This window comes from Propithecus coquereli, unplaced genomic scaffold (assembly GCF_000956105.1).
Source record: "Propithecus coquereli isolate 6110/MARCELLA unplaced genomic scaffold, Pcoq_1.0 Scaffold530, whole genome shotgun sequence".
Taxonomy (NCBI): domain Eukaryota; kingdom Metazoa; phylum Chordata; class Mammalia; order Primates; family Indriidae; genus Propithecus; species Propithecus coquereli.
In genome coordinates, this window is record NW_012151175.1 from 923,712 (window position 1) to 940,775 (window position 17,064).

The 17,064-nt window shown below is 42.0% G+C and overlaps 1 protein-coding gene across 1 annotated transcript in view; it reads right to left on the minus strand.

Moving 5' to 3' along the window:
- The window catches only part of IDO2 (indoleamine 2,3-dioxygenase 2), a 52,614-nt gene extending 52,238 nt beyond the window's left edge, over positions 1-376 (minus strand). Inside the window, exon 1 of the mRNA XM_012657147.1 lies at positions 165-376. Within this exon, the coding sequence (XP_012512601.1) occupies positions 165-263 (99 nt within the window). The 5' untranslated portion in view covers positions 264-376. The remainder of the gene's footprint in view (positions 1-164) is intronic.
- Positions 377-17,064: the final 16,688 nt, after the last annotated feature.

The following is a 17,064-nucleotide window of genomic DNA, read 5'->3' on the forward strand; positions in this document are numbered from 1 at the left end:
TCTCTTTTGTTGGTAATTATAACTCTATATGTGGCATCTTTATCAGGTTAATAACGTGGTATTAATATTGCACCTCTCTTAATAATCACATATATTTACAAAAAACCACCCAAGCAGCATCTCAAGAAACTTGTTTCTGACCCGGCACAAGGCTCTATTCTTACCAGAGGATTTGGAAGGAGAAAGCCATACTCTTCAGAAATATGGTATCTTCCTAAGGACAATGGCAGTGTTGTCTTCACATTCTGTCTCAGAGGCTCCATTATTTTGTTCGCAGTGTCTGCTCTGAAGCTGCCACTGAACAGACAACCGCTCCAACTGTATCAAAGACCCAGCTTAAGGAAACTTCAAAACTGTACCTTTCAGTTGCAGCTGGTTGTGCAGTGTCTGGGCCACGGGGGAGAACCTTGCCCTGAGGTTGAAGTCCAGACTGCCAGGAACTTTCTCTGAGACCAGGCTGAGTAAACAGTTAAAGACTGGCTGGGCCGGGGGAGCAGGGGACGCGTGAACTCACACCCCACGGGTACAATGCACACTATCTGGGGAATGGGCACTCTTATAACTTACTTGAATGGAACAAAAGCAATTTATGTAACCAAAATGTTTGTACCCCCATAATATTCTGAAATAAAAAGAAAAATAAGTAAATAAAGGCTGGTGATTAAGACCAATAGACAAAACCAACTCGCTCTCTCTCTCTCTCTCTCTCACACACACACACACACACACACACACACACACACACACACAACCTCTGCTTTTCTTTCACACATGTACAATAAGAGAAGATTGGTTTTAAACCCAGAGAAAAACATGTTCCACTTGGAAAAGGGGAAATGAACTAGACCTTTGGACATGGCTGATCAAACTTGTACCCTGCCAGGAATCTGGTCCATGATGACTTTGACAACTGGGTCAGAATTATTCCAAAGGGAGTGAACTATTGTCGCTTCGGTGACTGATGGTGGGGGTGGGGGCGGGAAGAGGACTCGGAGGGCATATCAGAAGGTCAGAAGGGTTTGTGTGTCATTTGAAAAAAAATACTCTAAGATTATGATTTTACTTATTAAGAAACATTTAATAATTTTTTGAAATTTTTGATCATATTAAAGTAGTAAACTGGAATATATATTTTTAAGTTTAACAAATGAGATGATAGATACCAACAAACTTGACAATAGCCTGAACAGATCATCAGATCCAACCCTTTACTTTTATCAAACAGACTGTGTGAACCTATTGCTGACAGGTAATTTTACTTAGGAAGTCGGTACTACCGGAGTTAACAGATCAGTGAGCTGAGACACACGCCTGTGAATAGCACTGTGAGTGTCACTCTGCTATTCATTAGCAGAGCGAGGGCTTGAGCGAAGGTGTCTCGATTTTCAAGCCCTTGCTCCGTTCACCAGAGCAGGCTGCTGGTCTGTCTGTCAAAGGGGCCATCGCAGTTGGAATTCACGCTAATGTAGAGCCCGGCATATAATTTCCAGGTCATAGATCTGCATTGGGGACATTCCGAAGGCTGTGTCCTTTGCTCAGTGGACCCTGAACTTAGGTCATAAGGTTGTAAAAAAATTTATTTAGATGCTAATTTATCCATACACATCTCTCCTTCTTTCGTTTCTCTAAGATACTTAAAAAGCTAAAAGCAAGCAGGCTGTGATAACTCACTCAACAGTCCCCGCGGAGGTGTCAGTGTTGATGGCTGTGTGCCCAAAGCAGCCGGACTGATTGACAGCCCATTCTGAGGCTCCTAGGAGCCCTTCTCAATTACCCACTTCTCCGCCCCCCGAAGGCTCTGGCTCGGACTCCAGTACTATGTTGAATAAGGATGCTAAGAGCCAGCATCCTTGTCTTATTCCAGTTCTTAGAAGAAACTATGACAACTTTTCCCCATTCAGTATGATGTTTGCAGTGGAGTCATCATATATGGCCTATATTGTGTTGAGGTACATTCCTTCTATACTTAATTTGTTAAAGAGTTTTTATCTTAAAGGAAAAAAAAAAACTATCCACTTCCCCTCAGCCCAATATCCAACCAATTCTGAAGTTCGGTATCTTATGCCTCCGACATGCAATTTCTCAAACTTTGTATGTCTAACCACCCTCTCATCCTTCCCTTCACTGTCAGATGAAAAGACATTTTCACCTGATATCCTAGTTATTTTTTATGCCAGTCCTATTTTTTCCTCCCATGCCCTCTGCACCCTCTCAAGAGTTTACTGTAACAGTAAAATCACGGAATCATGAAATATTAGAACTGAAAAGGAAGTAGGAAATGATGTAACTCAAAACTCTGACAAAACACGAGTAACCCAAGCATGATGGGAATGAAGTGACTTAGCAAGTGTCATCCTGGAAGTCGGCTCCAGAGTTGGCCACAATCCGTATTTCCTGTCCAGGACCCCCCCTGCTGGCCCACTCAGCCCTGCCAGATACGGATCTCTGTTCCATCAGCCACGAGTGATGTGGCCTTTTGATCAAGTGGCTTAGAATTCTGAGCCTCCTCTGTCCCCACATCTGCCGGAGATAAGTAATGTTCACCCCAGAGACATTATGTGATGACTGAATGAGAAACTATCAATGAGCACCTAACATATAACAGTGAAGCTTATTTTTCTCATGTTTTCTCCTCATTCTGGAAATCCTTCATAGGATGCATTTCTGTGTCCTTTCCTGTGTTCTGACTATATCTTTTCTGTTTTAGGTCATTGACTCCTTTTTCTATTTCAGCCCTGGACGTATAGATATTTGCAGAGTAATTACAATGATTTCTCTATCTCGGTGTTCTTGTGTATTTCCATCTGATCCTAACCACCAATTCTCCTCCCAGATCCCCGTGTCTGCATATTCGGTCTTGGCTTTTCTTGCTCCCAAAGTCCAGACCCATGTTACTTACTTGTGGGTCTGTAAATATCTCAGGTCCTGCCGTAACAGGCTTCCAGAGCTCCTAGCAGGCAATGAAATAAAGTCCAACTTTTCTTGGTCTGGCATTCGGTCATGCCCATGATCTGACTCCTAAACACCTTTCTAGCTGTACGCAAACCCTGAAAAGTGATTCGCTGCTCCTGAAACAACCAGTACTCAGTTGCCATTGGCTCTTTGTTACCAAAAACTTGGCCACTTGTCCACGAGGCCGAATAACGAGGACAAGCGGTTTGAGGAGGAAGGAAAGAGAGAGTCTACTTTGCCGGCAAAGAAGGAAGTATGGTGGACCTTCTCATCTCCAAAGGGCAAATTTCCTGAACACAGGCAGAAATGGAGAGGTTTTAAAGGGAGGGTTCTCAGCTTCGGGCAATTACTGTGGTTATCTTTTCCAATTGTCCCATCTCTGCTAAGACAGAGTCTGCGAACTCCAGCAGCCACCCACCTGGGGGCTGGCACCACCTGGGAGTTTTAACCAAAGACTTAACCTGCGGCAGTGATGTGTCCAGAATGCGGTTCCAAAAAGGAGTGGGGGGCAGTCTTAAGGAAACAGAAAATCTCTTTGCCAATCCCTCTGCTACATCTTGATTCGTAATATCTCCTCTTTCAAAAAAATATTGACTGTCACCACATCTAAACTCCACTTATCTTTTTTTAAGTTTTTCTTTTCATTTTAATTTTTAATTGATACATATTAATAGCATGTAATGATCAAACCAAGATAATAGGCATCCTCATCGCCTCAGACATTTCTCATTTCTTTGTGTTGGGAATGAGAGTGTTACCAGAGGATGGGGGGTGGGGTGGGACAGGTGGGTTAATGGGTGCAAAATTATAGTTAAAGTAGAAGAAACAAGTTCTAGTGTTCTACAGCGCAGTACAGTGACTGTAGTTAACAATAATTTATTGCACATATATTTTCAAATGGGTAGAAGAGAGGATTAGAGTGTTCCCATCATCAACTCCACCTATCTTTTACGATCTCAGTACCACGAACCATTTTCCAGAAGGAGTCTTTCTTGCTGCAAACTTCTACAATCAATTTGTACCTCATTCACGCCTCATGTCAGGTTCTACCTGGTTTAACTATTACTCATATTTTCCACTTTGTCTTTCCTATTAGATTATAAGCGCCTGGAACGCAGAACCCATATCTAACCCAATTTTGTATTTTCCTTTAGCAGCAAGCCCAGTGTCTGGCACTCAGTAAATATTTGTTGAATGAATGATCTCTGGGAGTCTCATTACGGACCCCATATTTTTCGAACTGGGGTCTTGATGTCAGTTAGAACTTTGGACTGGTCTCTGTTGGCCACTTGACTCCTAAGAACTTGCCTTGCAGTAAGGAACACAGGGCTACGCCCTGCTTTAAGCATTGTCTGACATCTTTCCTATTTATTAAAAGGAAGTTGGTTAGGATGTAATTGTGCTCGGAAACTTCCTTTCCTAACAGGAGGGCTGGGAGTTTCAGAGTCTTGGGGTCCATGTTCAGCTTTCCTATAAATCACAGTGCCATCAGTGCATAACAAGGGCTCTATTTCTTTTATGTATTTTTATTTGTTTGTTTTTTTTTGAGACAGAGTCTCACTCTGTTGGCTGGACTCGAGTGCGGTGGCATCAGCCTAGCTCACAGCAACCTCAAACTCCTGGGCTCAAGCGATCCTCCTGCCTCAGCCTCCCGAGTAGCTGAGACTACAGGCATGCACCACCATGCCCGGCTAATTTTTTCTATATATTTTTAGTTGTCCGATTAATTTCTTTCTATTTTTAGTAGAGACAGAGTCTCGCTCTTGCTCAGGCTGGTTTCGAACTCCTGAACTTAAGCGATCCGCCCGCCTTGGCCTCCGAGAGTGCTAGGATTACAGGCATGAGCCACCACACCCAGCCTCCATTTCTTTTAAATTGGGTATTATGGCCTTTTGGAAATGGACCAAGGGATAATTAGAAAAGGAAGAAAACATGTTCACAATTGAAATTTTGGGGGCACCATTTATATGTTTACTGAGAGCAACATCAGATAAGCTTAGTTTCATTTTCCACATTGGTAAAGTCCTACATCTGAGTGGTCAAGAGCAATCAACAGAATCAGTACTGGCACACGGAGAATGTTCCCGTCCAGCGCGTTAATTACTTCTTTGTTCTGAATGTCAATGGGGACTTTTTAGTCCTTTCCTTGATTAAATTATTCAGGCATCTGGCATTTTAGCCTACTTCCTTTGGTTTATCTTTTAACTCTCTTCTCTTCGTGACATCTTCCACAGCATCTATTTCTCCTTATTTTATTGCACTGAAAAATAATAATGATAATGAATAATAGCTAACACTCACTGAATTTTCCTCCGTAAGTCCTATGGTAAGCGTCTGCCCTGGAGTATTTCACTGAACCTTCACGACAGCCCTGAGAGTTAGGTCCTATTATTCCCATAATTCAGCTTAGCACAGTTCAGTTAAAGCCCCACGTCACGCTTTTGTAAGTGGCAGAGCAGGGTTGGAGCCCAGGAAATCTGTCGTAATGCCGTTGCCAGCCACAGAGGCTTCCTGTCTGTGGCTCTTCTCCTCTGTTTCTCTGTTTGTGTTTGTTGCTGGTCATCTCCATAGTTCAGACCTTCACGTACTCTCTCACTCGGTCCCCTCTCCCTGGGTGACCTCGTCCATTCAAGACATCTTCTCCAGGCTGATGCCTCCCAACATTCTATTTCTGGTCGCATCTTTCCTGGTCTGAAAACCCATATATCCTCGCATCTGCTAGACATCTTCACGTGACCGTTCCAGAGAGGTTTCCCACAAAATATCTCAGCTTGGCCAACACTTATGGGTGCCATCCATTAAGGCAGGGTTAAAGGCCTAACAAAAATCCCCACTCACTAGCCTTGAGCAGAAAGCCTACAGCCTCATGACGGGTCTAAGTTGTACTCATCATCTTTCATAACGAGAACGAAAACTCATCGTTTTTTATTTTATTTTTTTATTTTTTATTTTTTTTGAGACAAAGTCTCGCTCTGTTGCCCAGGCTAGAGTGCCATGGCGTCAGCCTAGCTCACAGCAACCTCAAACTCCTGGGCTTAAGCCATCCTCTGCCTCAGCCTCCCGAGTAGCTGGGACTACAGGTGTGTGCCACCATGCCTGGCTCATTTTTTCTATTTTTAGTAGAGACAGGGTCTGACTCTTGCTCAGGCTGGTCTCAAACTCCTGAGCTCAAGTGATCCTCCTGCCTTGGACTCCCAGGGTGCTGGGATCACAGGCGTGAGCCCATCTACTCGGCCTCATCTTCTTTTCAGACTCCATTCGTAGTGAATGGTATTTCTCAGAACTTGCAATATAATTTGAGAAGCCAGTGATAAATGAAAACATAAGTTTCTTTGTTCAAATTTATGAAGAATTTTAAGACCCTGACAGCAGAGCGTTAAGCCAAGTGTGGTGTCTTCTGCACGCAAGACCTTGCGTGGCTGCGCGTGGAGCTGGCCCGGCCACCTCTGCGCGCCACAGGCAGAGACCTGCAAGGCCTCCTCCATCGCAGCCCCCCCAGCAGAACTCCAAGCTTGCCAGGCCTGCTGCCTTCTGCGCTCTCATGTTCCCCTGTTTCCAGTCCACTGTCACCATCCGAAGTCCCTTGCCATTTACTCTTGGGACATTGTACCACAGTCATCCCCTGACTGATGTCTCTGCCTCGAGTCAGACCCTGTAATATTTTCCCATCATTTCAGACTCGGATTACTCGCATGGCTTCCTCACTCCTCTCCCTGCCTTCACGATCACGCCACGTGTTGCCTCGCCCCTGCACTTTTTCTTGCCAACTACTTCTGAAGTCATTTAAATATTTACTATGTAAATACTTATTTATTTAAAAAACTTGCAATCATTCATGTAAATATTATTCAACTATTCAACTATAATAACGTTATTTCTCTGCTTAAAATATTTCTCTTTGTTTTCAGGACCCATCAAAACCACCTCCGTGCAGGGCCCTTGAAGCCCATCACGGTTTAGCTTCACCGACCTCCCCGGCCTCGCCTGTCACCCCTCCAGTCCCTTTCTAGTCTGTTGTGCTTCAGTCATATTGAGCCGTGTGTCCTTCCTCACGCAGACCACGCTTATAGTGCTGTACTTTGCACATCTTTCTTTCTGGAATCTTCTATCCTTTTTTGTTTACACGCATATGTACTAATCACCCTTTACAACACATCGCATATATTACCTCATCTAGGAAGGTCTATTCTTGCCACATACCCCTCCAGTCTGCCCTCTGCTTCCCTGTTTTGGCCGTGGGAGTTTGCCTTCTCCTTCTGCTGCCCTCTGGTCTGGGTGAGGGGCTCCTGGGTGAGGGGTTCCTGCTCTGGGTTCCACTACCCTCTGTTTACATCCATACAGCCCTTCCTCCACTGGGTTGAGATAATCCATTGGTTTAATTGGCCACCAGCACGTTCTCTGAGGTTGGAGTCGGTACCCTTAATCTTTCTTTTTTTTTTTTTGAGACAGAGTCTCACTGTGTTGCCCGGGCTAGAGTGCCGTGGCATCAGCCTAGCTCACAGCAACCTCAAACTCCTGGATTCAAGCGATCCTCCTGCCTCAGCCTCCCGAGTAGCTGGGACTACAGGCATGCGCCACCATGCCCGGCTAATTTTTTCTATATATTTTTAATTGTCCAATTAATTTCTTTCTATTTTTAGTAGAGACGGGATCTCGCTCTTGCTCAGGCTGGTTTTGAACTCCTGAGCTCAAACAATCCTCCCGCTTCGGCCTCCCAGAGAGCTAGGATTACAGGCATGAACCACTGCGCCCGGCCCCCTTAATCTTTCTATCGCTAGTATCTACTCAGGAACTACCACACTGAGTTTGTCTGTTAAATGGTAATTGAACGAATGCGTGGTCTAGGAAGAGATTCTCATGCTTACAGGATCAGATTTAACCCTGTTCATGAAGCAATCCTCTGAACCAACGCATTATTCATTACTTCTTTTAACAGCTAGTATTTTAAATACATTGCTAAGTGTTATGATGCAAAAATGAAAAAGCCATGGATTTATCCATATGGGACTGACAAATTACCAAATCAAATAGCACACGCCCTCACGCAACCATAATCTCTATATAAAGGCAAAAAGAACATGTACTGAGAGAGAATAAAAAAAAAAAACAACAACAAAAAACAGGCCGGGCACAGTGGCTCATGCCTGTAACCCTAGCACGCTGAGAGACCAAGGCGGGAGGATTTCTTGAGGTCAGGAGTTCGAGACCAGCCTGAGCAAGAGTGAGATCCCCATCTCTACTAAAAATAGAAAAGTTAGCTGGGCATGGTGCTGCACACCTATAGTCCCAGCTACTCGAGAGGCTGAGGCAGGAGGATCGCTTGAGCCCAGGAGTCTGAGGTTGCAGCGATCACACCACAACACTTGGGGTGGGACAACAGAGCAAGACCCTGTCTCAAAAAACAAACAACAACAAATACCCCCAACTATGGGAACACAGTTGAGAGAGAATTCCCTACAAGTTAGTTCTTCGGTCTGGGCTAGGTAACGGTCTGAAACAGTGGTTCTCACTCAGATCGGAATGGACAGGTGGGGGGTGATTTTATCAGCCTGATAAAGCCCCAGGGCCCCTGGCTGTTCTTGGAGAGTTAAGGATCTGGGAAGTACATTCTTCTCAAGGCACACTTCGTGAGGCAGTAATTCTGGTTTTCCCCTTTCCTCATTTATGTGCCTCTTACACTTCGAAAGTCTACACAAAATGAGTAAAATAGCTTCTCTTCTGACTTGAACGACAGGGTTGTAGAAAGGAGACAGCACTGACTGAAAATACTTTTTAAGCTATTAAAACATATAAGTATATAAAAATAGTTATGAGTATTACATCAAAATCATTGTCCTTACGATCTGGAAGAAATCTACGTACTATTCTACTTTTGAACATATGTTGGCTCTTTGTTGTTTAAAATTGCCATTATGATCAAACTTGCCTATCAATCAGTATCTTTTAAGAGTAAAATTTGCACATCACATATATGATTGAATCAGAGTTGGGAAGGCACCTTAAAAATAGTCTGTTTATCTGTGATGCACAGATCAGGTGCACAAAAAAGACCAGAGAGGTTAAGTGAATTATCTAAGGTCATATAGCAATTTTATTTTTAATAGACTATTTTTTAGAGTAGTTTCAGGTTCACAACAAAATTAAACAGAAAGCTCGGAGAGTTTCCATTTACCCCTGTCCCCACACATGCCCCACACATGTCCCCACACATTGGCTGTTCCCAATGCCAACGTCCCCCACCAGAGTGTTCATGTGTTATAATTGATGAGCCTACCTTGATACATCATTATTACCTCGAGTCCACAGTTTACATTGGGATTCACTCTTAGTGTTGCTCCTTCTATGGGTTTTAATAAATGTATAATGACATTTATTTACCATCAAAGTATCATACAGAATAGCTTCAGTGCCCTAAAAATCATCTACGCTCTGCCTACTCATCTCTCCTCCCTAACCCCTGGTAACCTCTGATATGTTTACTGTCTCCATAACTTTTCCTTTTCAAGAGCGTCATATAGTTGGAATCATATGGTATGTAGCCTTTTCAGATTGGCTTTTTCCAGATAATAATATGTGTTTAAGGTTCCTCTATGTTTTCATGGCTTAATACCTCACTTCTTTTTAGTGCTACATAATATTCCATTATTTGAATGTACCACAGTTTATTTATCTGTTCACATACCGAAGGATGTCTTGGTTGCTTCCAAGTTTTGGCAATTATGAATAAAACTGTTATAACCATACGTGCAGGTTTCATGTGGACATAAATAGTCAACTCCTTTGGGCAAACATCCAGGAAGGAGATTACTAAATGGAATGGTAAGAGTGTATTTCAGTTTGTGAGAAACTGCCAAACTGTCTTCCCAAGTGGCTACACCACTTTGCATTCCCACCGGCGGCGAGTGAGAGCTCCCATTGCTCCGCATCCTCACCTCCGGTGTTACCAGCATTTTGGGTTTTCAGCGTTTTAGCAGGATTGTGCCAGCATCCCATTGTTTCGATTTGCCATTTCCTAAAGATGTATGTATGAAGCTGGCCATCTTTTCCTGTTCACGTGCCACCTGGATACCTTCTCTGGTGAAGTGTCTGTTTAGATCTTTCGCCCACTATTTAACCGAGTTGTTTATTTTCTTATGTTTGAGTTGTAAGAGTTCTTTATGTATTTTTGATTCTAGCACTTTATCAGATACGTCTTTTGCAAATATTTTCTCCCCATCTGTAGCTTGTCTTTTCATTCTCTTGACAATGTCCTTCAGAGAGCAGAAATTTTAATTTTAACATAGTACAGCTTACCAGTGGCTGTTTTTCACAGACCGTGCCTTTGGTGTTGTACATAAAAAGTCATTACCAAACCCAAGGTCACCTAAATGTTCTCCTATGTTATCTCGAGTTGTTTTAGGGTCATAGCAGTTTTAAAAAATGAGTTTATTAGTAAATTACTTTAAAATAATTATTAAATGAAGTGAATCAAGAATAAAGTAACTTATTTGTTATATTTTATAAAATTCATCTGCAGAAATATTTCCTCAGACATTTCTGCTAAAAATTAAATATAAAACAAACACATATTTTCATATATGTTACTTTTAATATGAATACAAATTATTTAAATGTTCACAAACTCCAGTACCTTTTTCCATACTTCTCAACATGTCTGAAAAGTAGAGAAACAGCACAAACATAAATATAATTGCCACACTTTATATTGTTGTTTTTTTAAAAAAGTGCACTAAAAATATACAAATGCAGTCAGGCGTGGTGGCTCACGTCTGTAATCCCAGGACTTTGGGAGGCTGAAGTGGGAGGATCACTGGAGGTCAGGAGTTCAAGATCATCCTAGGTAACGTAGTGAGACCCGGTCTCTACAAAAAATAAGAAAAAAATTAGCTGGGCATGGTGGTGGGCTTGCCTCGCTACTCTGGAGGCTGAGGCAGGAAGAGTTCTTGAGCCCAGGAGTTTGAGGTTGCTGTGAGCTATGATCTTGCCGTTGCATTCCAGCCTGGGCAACAGAGTGAGACTATCTCTTTAAATATATATGTATGTGTATATATACACACACACACATATAAACACACACACACATACACACATACACACACATATACACACACACACACACACATGCAATAAGTTTGTAGGCATGTCCTAAAAGCGAAGTTATGTTGCTTATCTATTTTACTTTTTGACCATTACATTGTAAGGACTGAAGTTTCCTGGTACTCTATTGTCTCATTAAAATACAGAGGTTTTGGTATAGATTAAAATTCTCTTTTAGAAAGGCTTCCTGAAATAGGAAGTTATATAAAATAGTCACTTCCTTTCTTTTTTTAAATAATACATAAAATGGAATTTAATTAGAAATTACCAATAGAAATACAGAAAACATTATATCAACAAAAGTAAAAATCCACCAGAAATGATAGAAAGGAAAAAAAAGGAACTCCTTAATCTGATAAAAGCTCTGTTAAAAACCTACAACAAACATTACATCTAGTCACTTCCTTTCAAGCCAACAAAAAGTTATTTATTAAACATAGATACCTAAATGAAGTTCTAATCATTGAAAACTAGAATTTTGTTTAGAAAACATTAAAGGCATTAAAGTGTAATCTCTCCTTGGTGTCAACTGGAAATTTTTCATTTTCTCTATACCTAGTTATTTTACCTTGTGGTGATATATGACCGTCAAAAAATAACCCTTCCTGTATGATAAACTGGGAACTGTCATTGGACTAAGTCACACAGATCCCAGAGTTTGCTGTGTAATCCACACATTTTCCTGAGAAACAGATTTTAAAAGCTGTGCTGATTTTGAAAGACAGTCCTTTAGACTACTAGAAACACAGTTTGTCCCAAAGTTGTAGCTATATAACCATATCCTTTGTAATATTGTTATGGCAGAGCTGACCGAAAATAGACCGGGAGACACACACAGAGATTTTGGCAATACAGGTTTTATGTGCCGGCCGGCAAGGCTCAGAGGGGAATTTGCTCTCCCCAAATTCTGAGCACCAGACAAAGAGCATTGTAGTCTTTTATACATTCTGCTTAAGGAGGAGGGGCACGGCTATAACAGGGTTAACTTTAGTGAGGTAGGGTCCTAAGCTATTTTGACAGCCTGGTACACTAATTGCCATAGGCTACAGGTGATTTATGAGGGGAAGGTCGCAGGTGAGGAGGGGGCCCAGGTAAGGATCGCAAGGAAAAAAAGCCCGGTAGTGGAATTTCTAAGAATTCCACTTTAGTGCAATTTTCCAATCTTCCACTTCAATATAACAATAGACTTATTGAATATGGGTATTTATTGTGGAGAAGCAGGACCATTCATAACCATTCTTTTAACAGATAACACGTCTCTCAGCCGGAAGCGTGACTCACAGAAGTAGAACGTGATGAGGCCTCAGGGGCACTCACTTGGCCAGACTGTGTTCCCATGATCCCGGAGGGCAGGGAATGCGTCCACTTTCACTTTCCTCTTCTGAAATTATGGATTCCAACGCTGAACAAAGCCAATGACCCTCCTTAGCGCGGACCGTGTATATTTTATTTCCTCTTTCAAACTGTTACCTTCACTTCTGCTTTCACAGTGTAAGATGGCTCAGGTTTTTCAATCACTTGAATTAAATCTTCTCTTTTGGGTGTTTTTGCTCCGTTATAACACCAAACCTCAAAATCAACAGCAAGGTAATTTTTCATCAAAACGCATCTAAGTACATCAGTGATGTTTGTGTATGGATCTTATAAGCTAAAAAAGTCTGGGAGCATATTCCTCTGTCCTCCTGCACTTTTCTGGTAAATTGTTAAACCTGTATCTACTGATGTCAGCAGGTTGGTGCATTCTATCGGCAAGAGAAAAACTTCCGTCATTTGGATAATGCGTAGTAATCATATTTCCAACACGGGATATGTTTTTTTGGTTTATTTTTTTGTCTCCCTCGTCACCCAGGCTAGAGTGCAGTGGCATCATCATAGCTCACTGTAACCTCGAACTCCTCGGCTCAAGCAATCCTCCTGCCTCAGCCTCCTGAGTAGCTGGAGCTATAGGTGTGCCATGACGCCTGGCTGACTTTTCTGTTTTTAGTAGAGACGGGGTCTTGCTCTTGCTCAGGCTGGTCTCCAACTCCTGAGCTCAAGCGATCCTCCTACCTTAGCCTCCCAGAGTGCTGGGATTACAGGCGTGAGCCACCGCGCCCAGCCTGAAGAATTCTTTAGAAGTTTCACACACACCTCCTCTGAATGAAGTATGTTCGCCTCTGGTTTTGTGGTTTTCAGTCTGATTGATTTTAACCTGTAAACAGTTAAAAGAGATATAATACTTCATAATGTACATTTCCAAAAGCCCAATGGTGGCTTCGCACCTCAGGTTTTGCTTTATTCAGAAAAAAATCTGCCAGTACTACTATATTTAACGTGTTCTTGATTGCCTCAGTGTCAAAAGACGGACTCCCAATAAGTAATGTGCGAAGCATACAGTCCACGGACCAAACATTAACTTCAAGTACATATACACTTTGCAATTTCTAGGGAAACATAATTAGGCGTTCCACATGGAGTACAGTGCCTTTTATATGGCATTTGCAATTGAGTTGCAGCCCAAAATTGGTAATCTTGATGTTTATATTGTGCACAGGAGGTTAGAAAGTGTGAGTTTCTGGTGTGCGATACCATGATAATGAAGCTAGAACATTCTTGCGATGATCTGGTGTGTGAAGGGTCAACCTTCATTTACCTGCTCCTTTCTCATTTCTAATACCAGGTACTCATGATAGCTATCTTCAAAATAGCTGCAGAGCTCCAAGGTGGAAGGGCATTCCAACTGGCAATGCATTTTTACTTCATGTTGGGCTCTGTACCATTAGAGCTTTCTTGTCTATCGTTTTGACTAAAACTTCCAAAGCTGTGTCAATAGACTCAGCTCTGTAGATACCAGCAAACGATGCCTTATCGAGCAAATTTCCAACCCCAAAATTCTCTATCTTCTTCCTGGTGCAGGTCACCATATTTTCAGGTACCGGCCTCTGCACCCATTGGGCTCAGCTCTCCAGGCTGCAGAGCCTATGGCAACAGCACAATCACCTAACGATCTCCAGGGCACCTTCCAAGGTCAGCGCCATGTCTCTGAGCTCCCGTTTTGAAAAGATTGGACCACTGTTCCAAATAGCAGTGACAGGGAGGAAAATTGATCTTCTTACCTCTCCACTTCCACTCTCCCTTACTACTGCAGCACGATGAAAAGTCGTGCATGAATCAAGAATTTTGGAGAGTCTCGTGCAATCAGTTTTCCAATACTTTGACAGTAAAGTTCAAAAGGAGCAGTTTCCTTGTGAGAGGACATTTTTTAATGGGGGAGGTTGTATTGTGTAGTGGTTGAAATATTCTGTAGTCAGATTGCCTGGGTTCAATCTTTTCGTTTATCGTAGCTGTAGATTTTGACAACTACTGAACTACATTGGGTGTCAATTTCCTTAGAGAAAAAAGTAGCTAGTAATAGTACCTATCTCATAAATTCATTGTTATGATTAAGTGAATTAATATATAATATGAAACTTTTAGAATAATAATAGTCATATGGAAGAATTAAGTATTAGCTATCATTATTAATTTATAGTTTAAAAAGGTAGCTGTACCAGAAGATTCCATATATTAGATGACTCTGATGCCCATGTACAGAATTCACATTTTTTATATTTATTTCTTGAATCATAGGAGGCTAGGTCAACATCAAATTTATATATTTACTTGTTTGTTTAATGCTGGAAATTCAAGAGAAAATTTTCAATTAAGCACCAACAATCAGTTACACTTTAAAGCTAAGTATCCAATTTACCTCCTGTAAGACACTTTCCTCAACTTTCCAAGCAGAATGTATCAGTTCCTCTTCTGTCCTCTCTCACACACAAATTTTTTATTGGTCTAACAATTTGAAAGGTAATCATCCAAAAGAAACACGATACGATATCTCGTTTCTGTGAGTTGATTGAGATTAGAGACAGTGTTTTATTAATTTTTAAACATCAAGGAAGAGTGGGCTGTGCAAGGTGAGCCAATCTGTACGTGTTAATGACATCCCCTTCCCTACAGCTGTTCCCACAGAAGCCGGGCAGTTTTTTGCTGTATGTTATGGGAACTAAGAGCTCAATCTTTGGAGCCAGGCTACCCGAGTTTACACCCCGGCTTTGTCTTTTACTTGGTATGTTCTTGAGCAAATTTCTTGACCCCTTGGTGTCTCAATTTCCTCACCTGTACAACGGGGAGGATAATAATACATACCTCATAGAATTGCTTTGGAGATTAAATGACTTGAGGTAGAGGTAGAAAGACATTTGGAGCAGAAATTGATGGTGTGGGCTCTAAATAAACATTTGGTGTATTGCCAGAGATGTTGCTGATGGGTTTGATTAATGCTTGCATGGGCCACTGTGTCTCAGAGTTGGCAAAAACTTTAGAAACCATCAGAGGAATGTTTACAGGGGACATTTTTGGAGTGTCCAAATTTCAATTTTTTAATTGTTTATTGTCATGGAAAACAATTCTGTGAAAATGAGCAAATGCCTATTTCTAGCTGGTGGTTGACCAGTAACAACTGCATAATTCTACACTAGCTCTTGTATAACGAATATGAGAAATTCAGAGTGAATTGAGCAATATTTTTCTTAATTCCATGCAAGTCTATATTTAATATATTACAGTAAAAAATAGGATTAAATAATACATAAGGAACTTCAATCATTTAATGTGCAAATGTTAATTATGGAAGGCAGGGGCTAAAGAATACTGACTGACTTTTCTGAATCTTAGATATGAAAAAGATACCTATTTTAAGCTAAACTCTCTTCACTTATGGAAAACGACATGTGGACCAACACACCATCATGAATTTCTGATTTTACTAGGACATAGACTGGGGTAGCATTATCATTAATTTCATTCAAATGGGAACCATGCGGCCGGGCGTGGTGGCTCACGCCTGTAATCCTAGCTCTCTGGGAGGCCGAGGCGGGTGGATTGTTTGAGCTCAGGAGTTCGAGACCAGCCTGAGCAAGAGCGAGACCCCGTCTCTACTAAAAATAGAAAGAAATTAATTGGACAACTAAAAATATATACAAAAAATTAGCCGGGCATGGTGGCGCATGCCTGTAGTCCCAGCTACTCGGGAGGCTGAGGCAGGAGGATCGCTTGAGTCCAGGAGTCTGAGGTTGCTGTGAGCTAAGATGACGCCACGGCACTCTGGCCCGGGCAACACAGTGAGACTCTGACTCAAAAAAAAAAAAAAAAAAAAAAAAATGGGAACCATGCTACTAAGAATTTATTACATCTAGTTAAAACCTTCTCCTGTGATAGGGTACACCTCAACCATCTCGTGACCCTGTCCCAGCCCTGGAGGAGCATTCACTGTGACCGGCAGAAAATACAGGGCATGGGACGCAGAGGCAACAGAGCTTCTTTTAGAAACACATCCAGTGTTCAGTTGTGCCTTACCCGGCCCAGGGATGATCTAATTAGAATAAACCGAGGAGTCTTGGTTTCTATTATTTGGACAGATAGAACAGGCTCTGACAAAAGTGTCCACGCCCTCTTGAGGAGAACTGGAAGCCCAGGTGCAGTGCCTCTCTCACCTCATGCTAATTAGGGTACAACCAACTGTAGACGAGAGAAACTCCCCAGGGCAGCCTTCTGAGAGCTGTGGCCCGTGCTCAGCCCTGCAGGCAGAAAAACACGGGGACAGGAAACATCTTGACCTGGAGCCAGTAAACGAACCCAAGCAATTCATTTCCGTGCAGGCGAGTAGTACTTTACAGCTGCCTAACACCTCAGCCCCATACTCCATCAGGCCTCACGGCAACCTTGTGAACGAGACAGGGCAAGTGTTATTATGCTTATTTTACAGAAATATAAAGAGACTTTCCCAAGGTCACAAAGCTGATAGACTGTGGGACCCATGTCCTGGACCACTGTGCCATGCTGAGCTCTAAGAGTGCGATGGTCTTTCTGCTCATCCTTTAAAGGTTATGCACATGCGCACACACGCACATGTATTTGGTATGTATAAATGCATGCATACATACCTTTTCATGACAAAATTATATGTACTCATTGCAGAAACATCGAGAG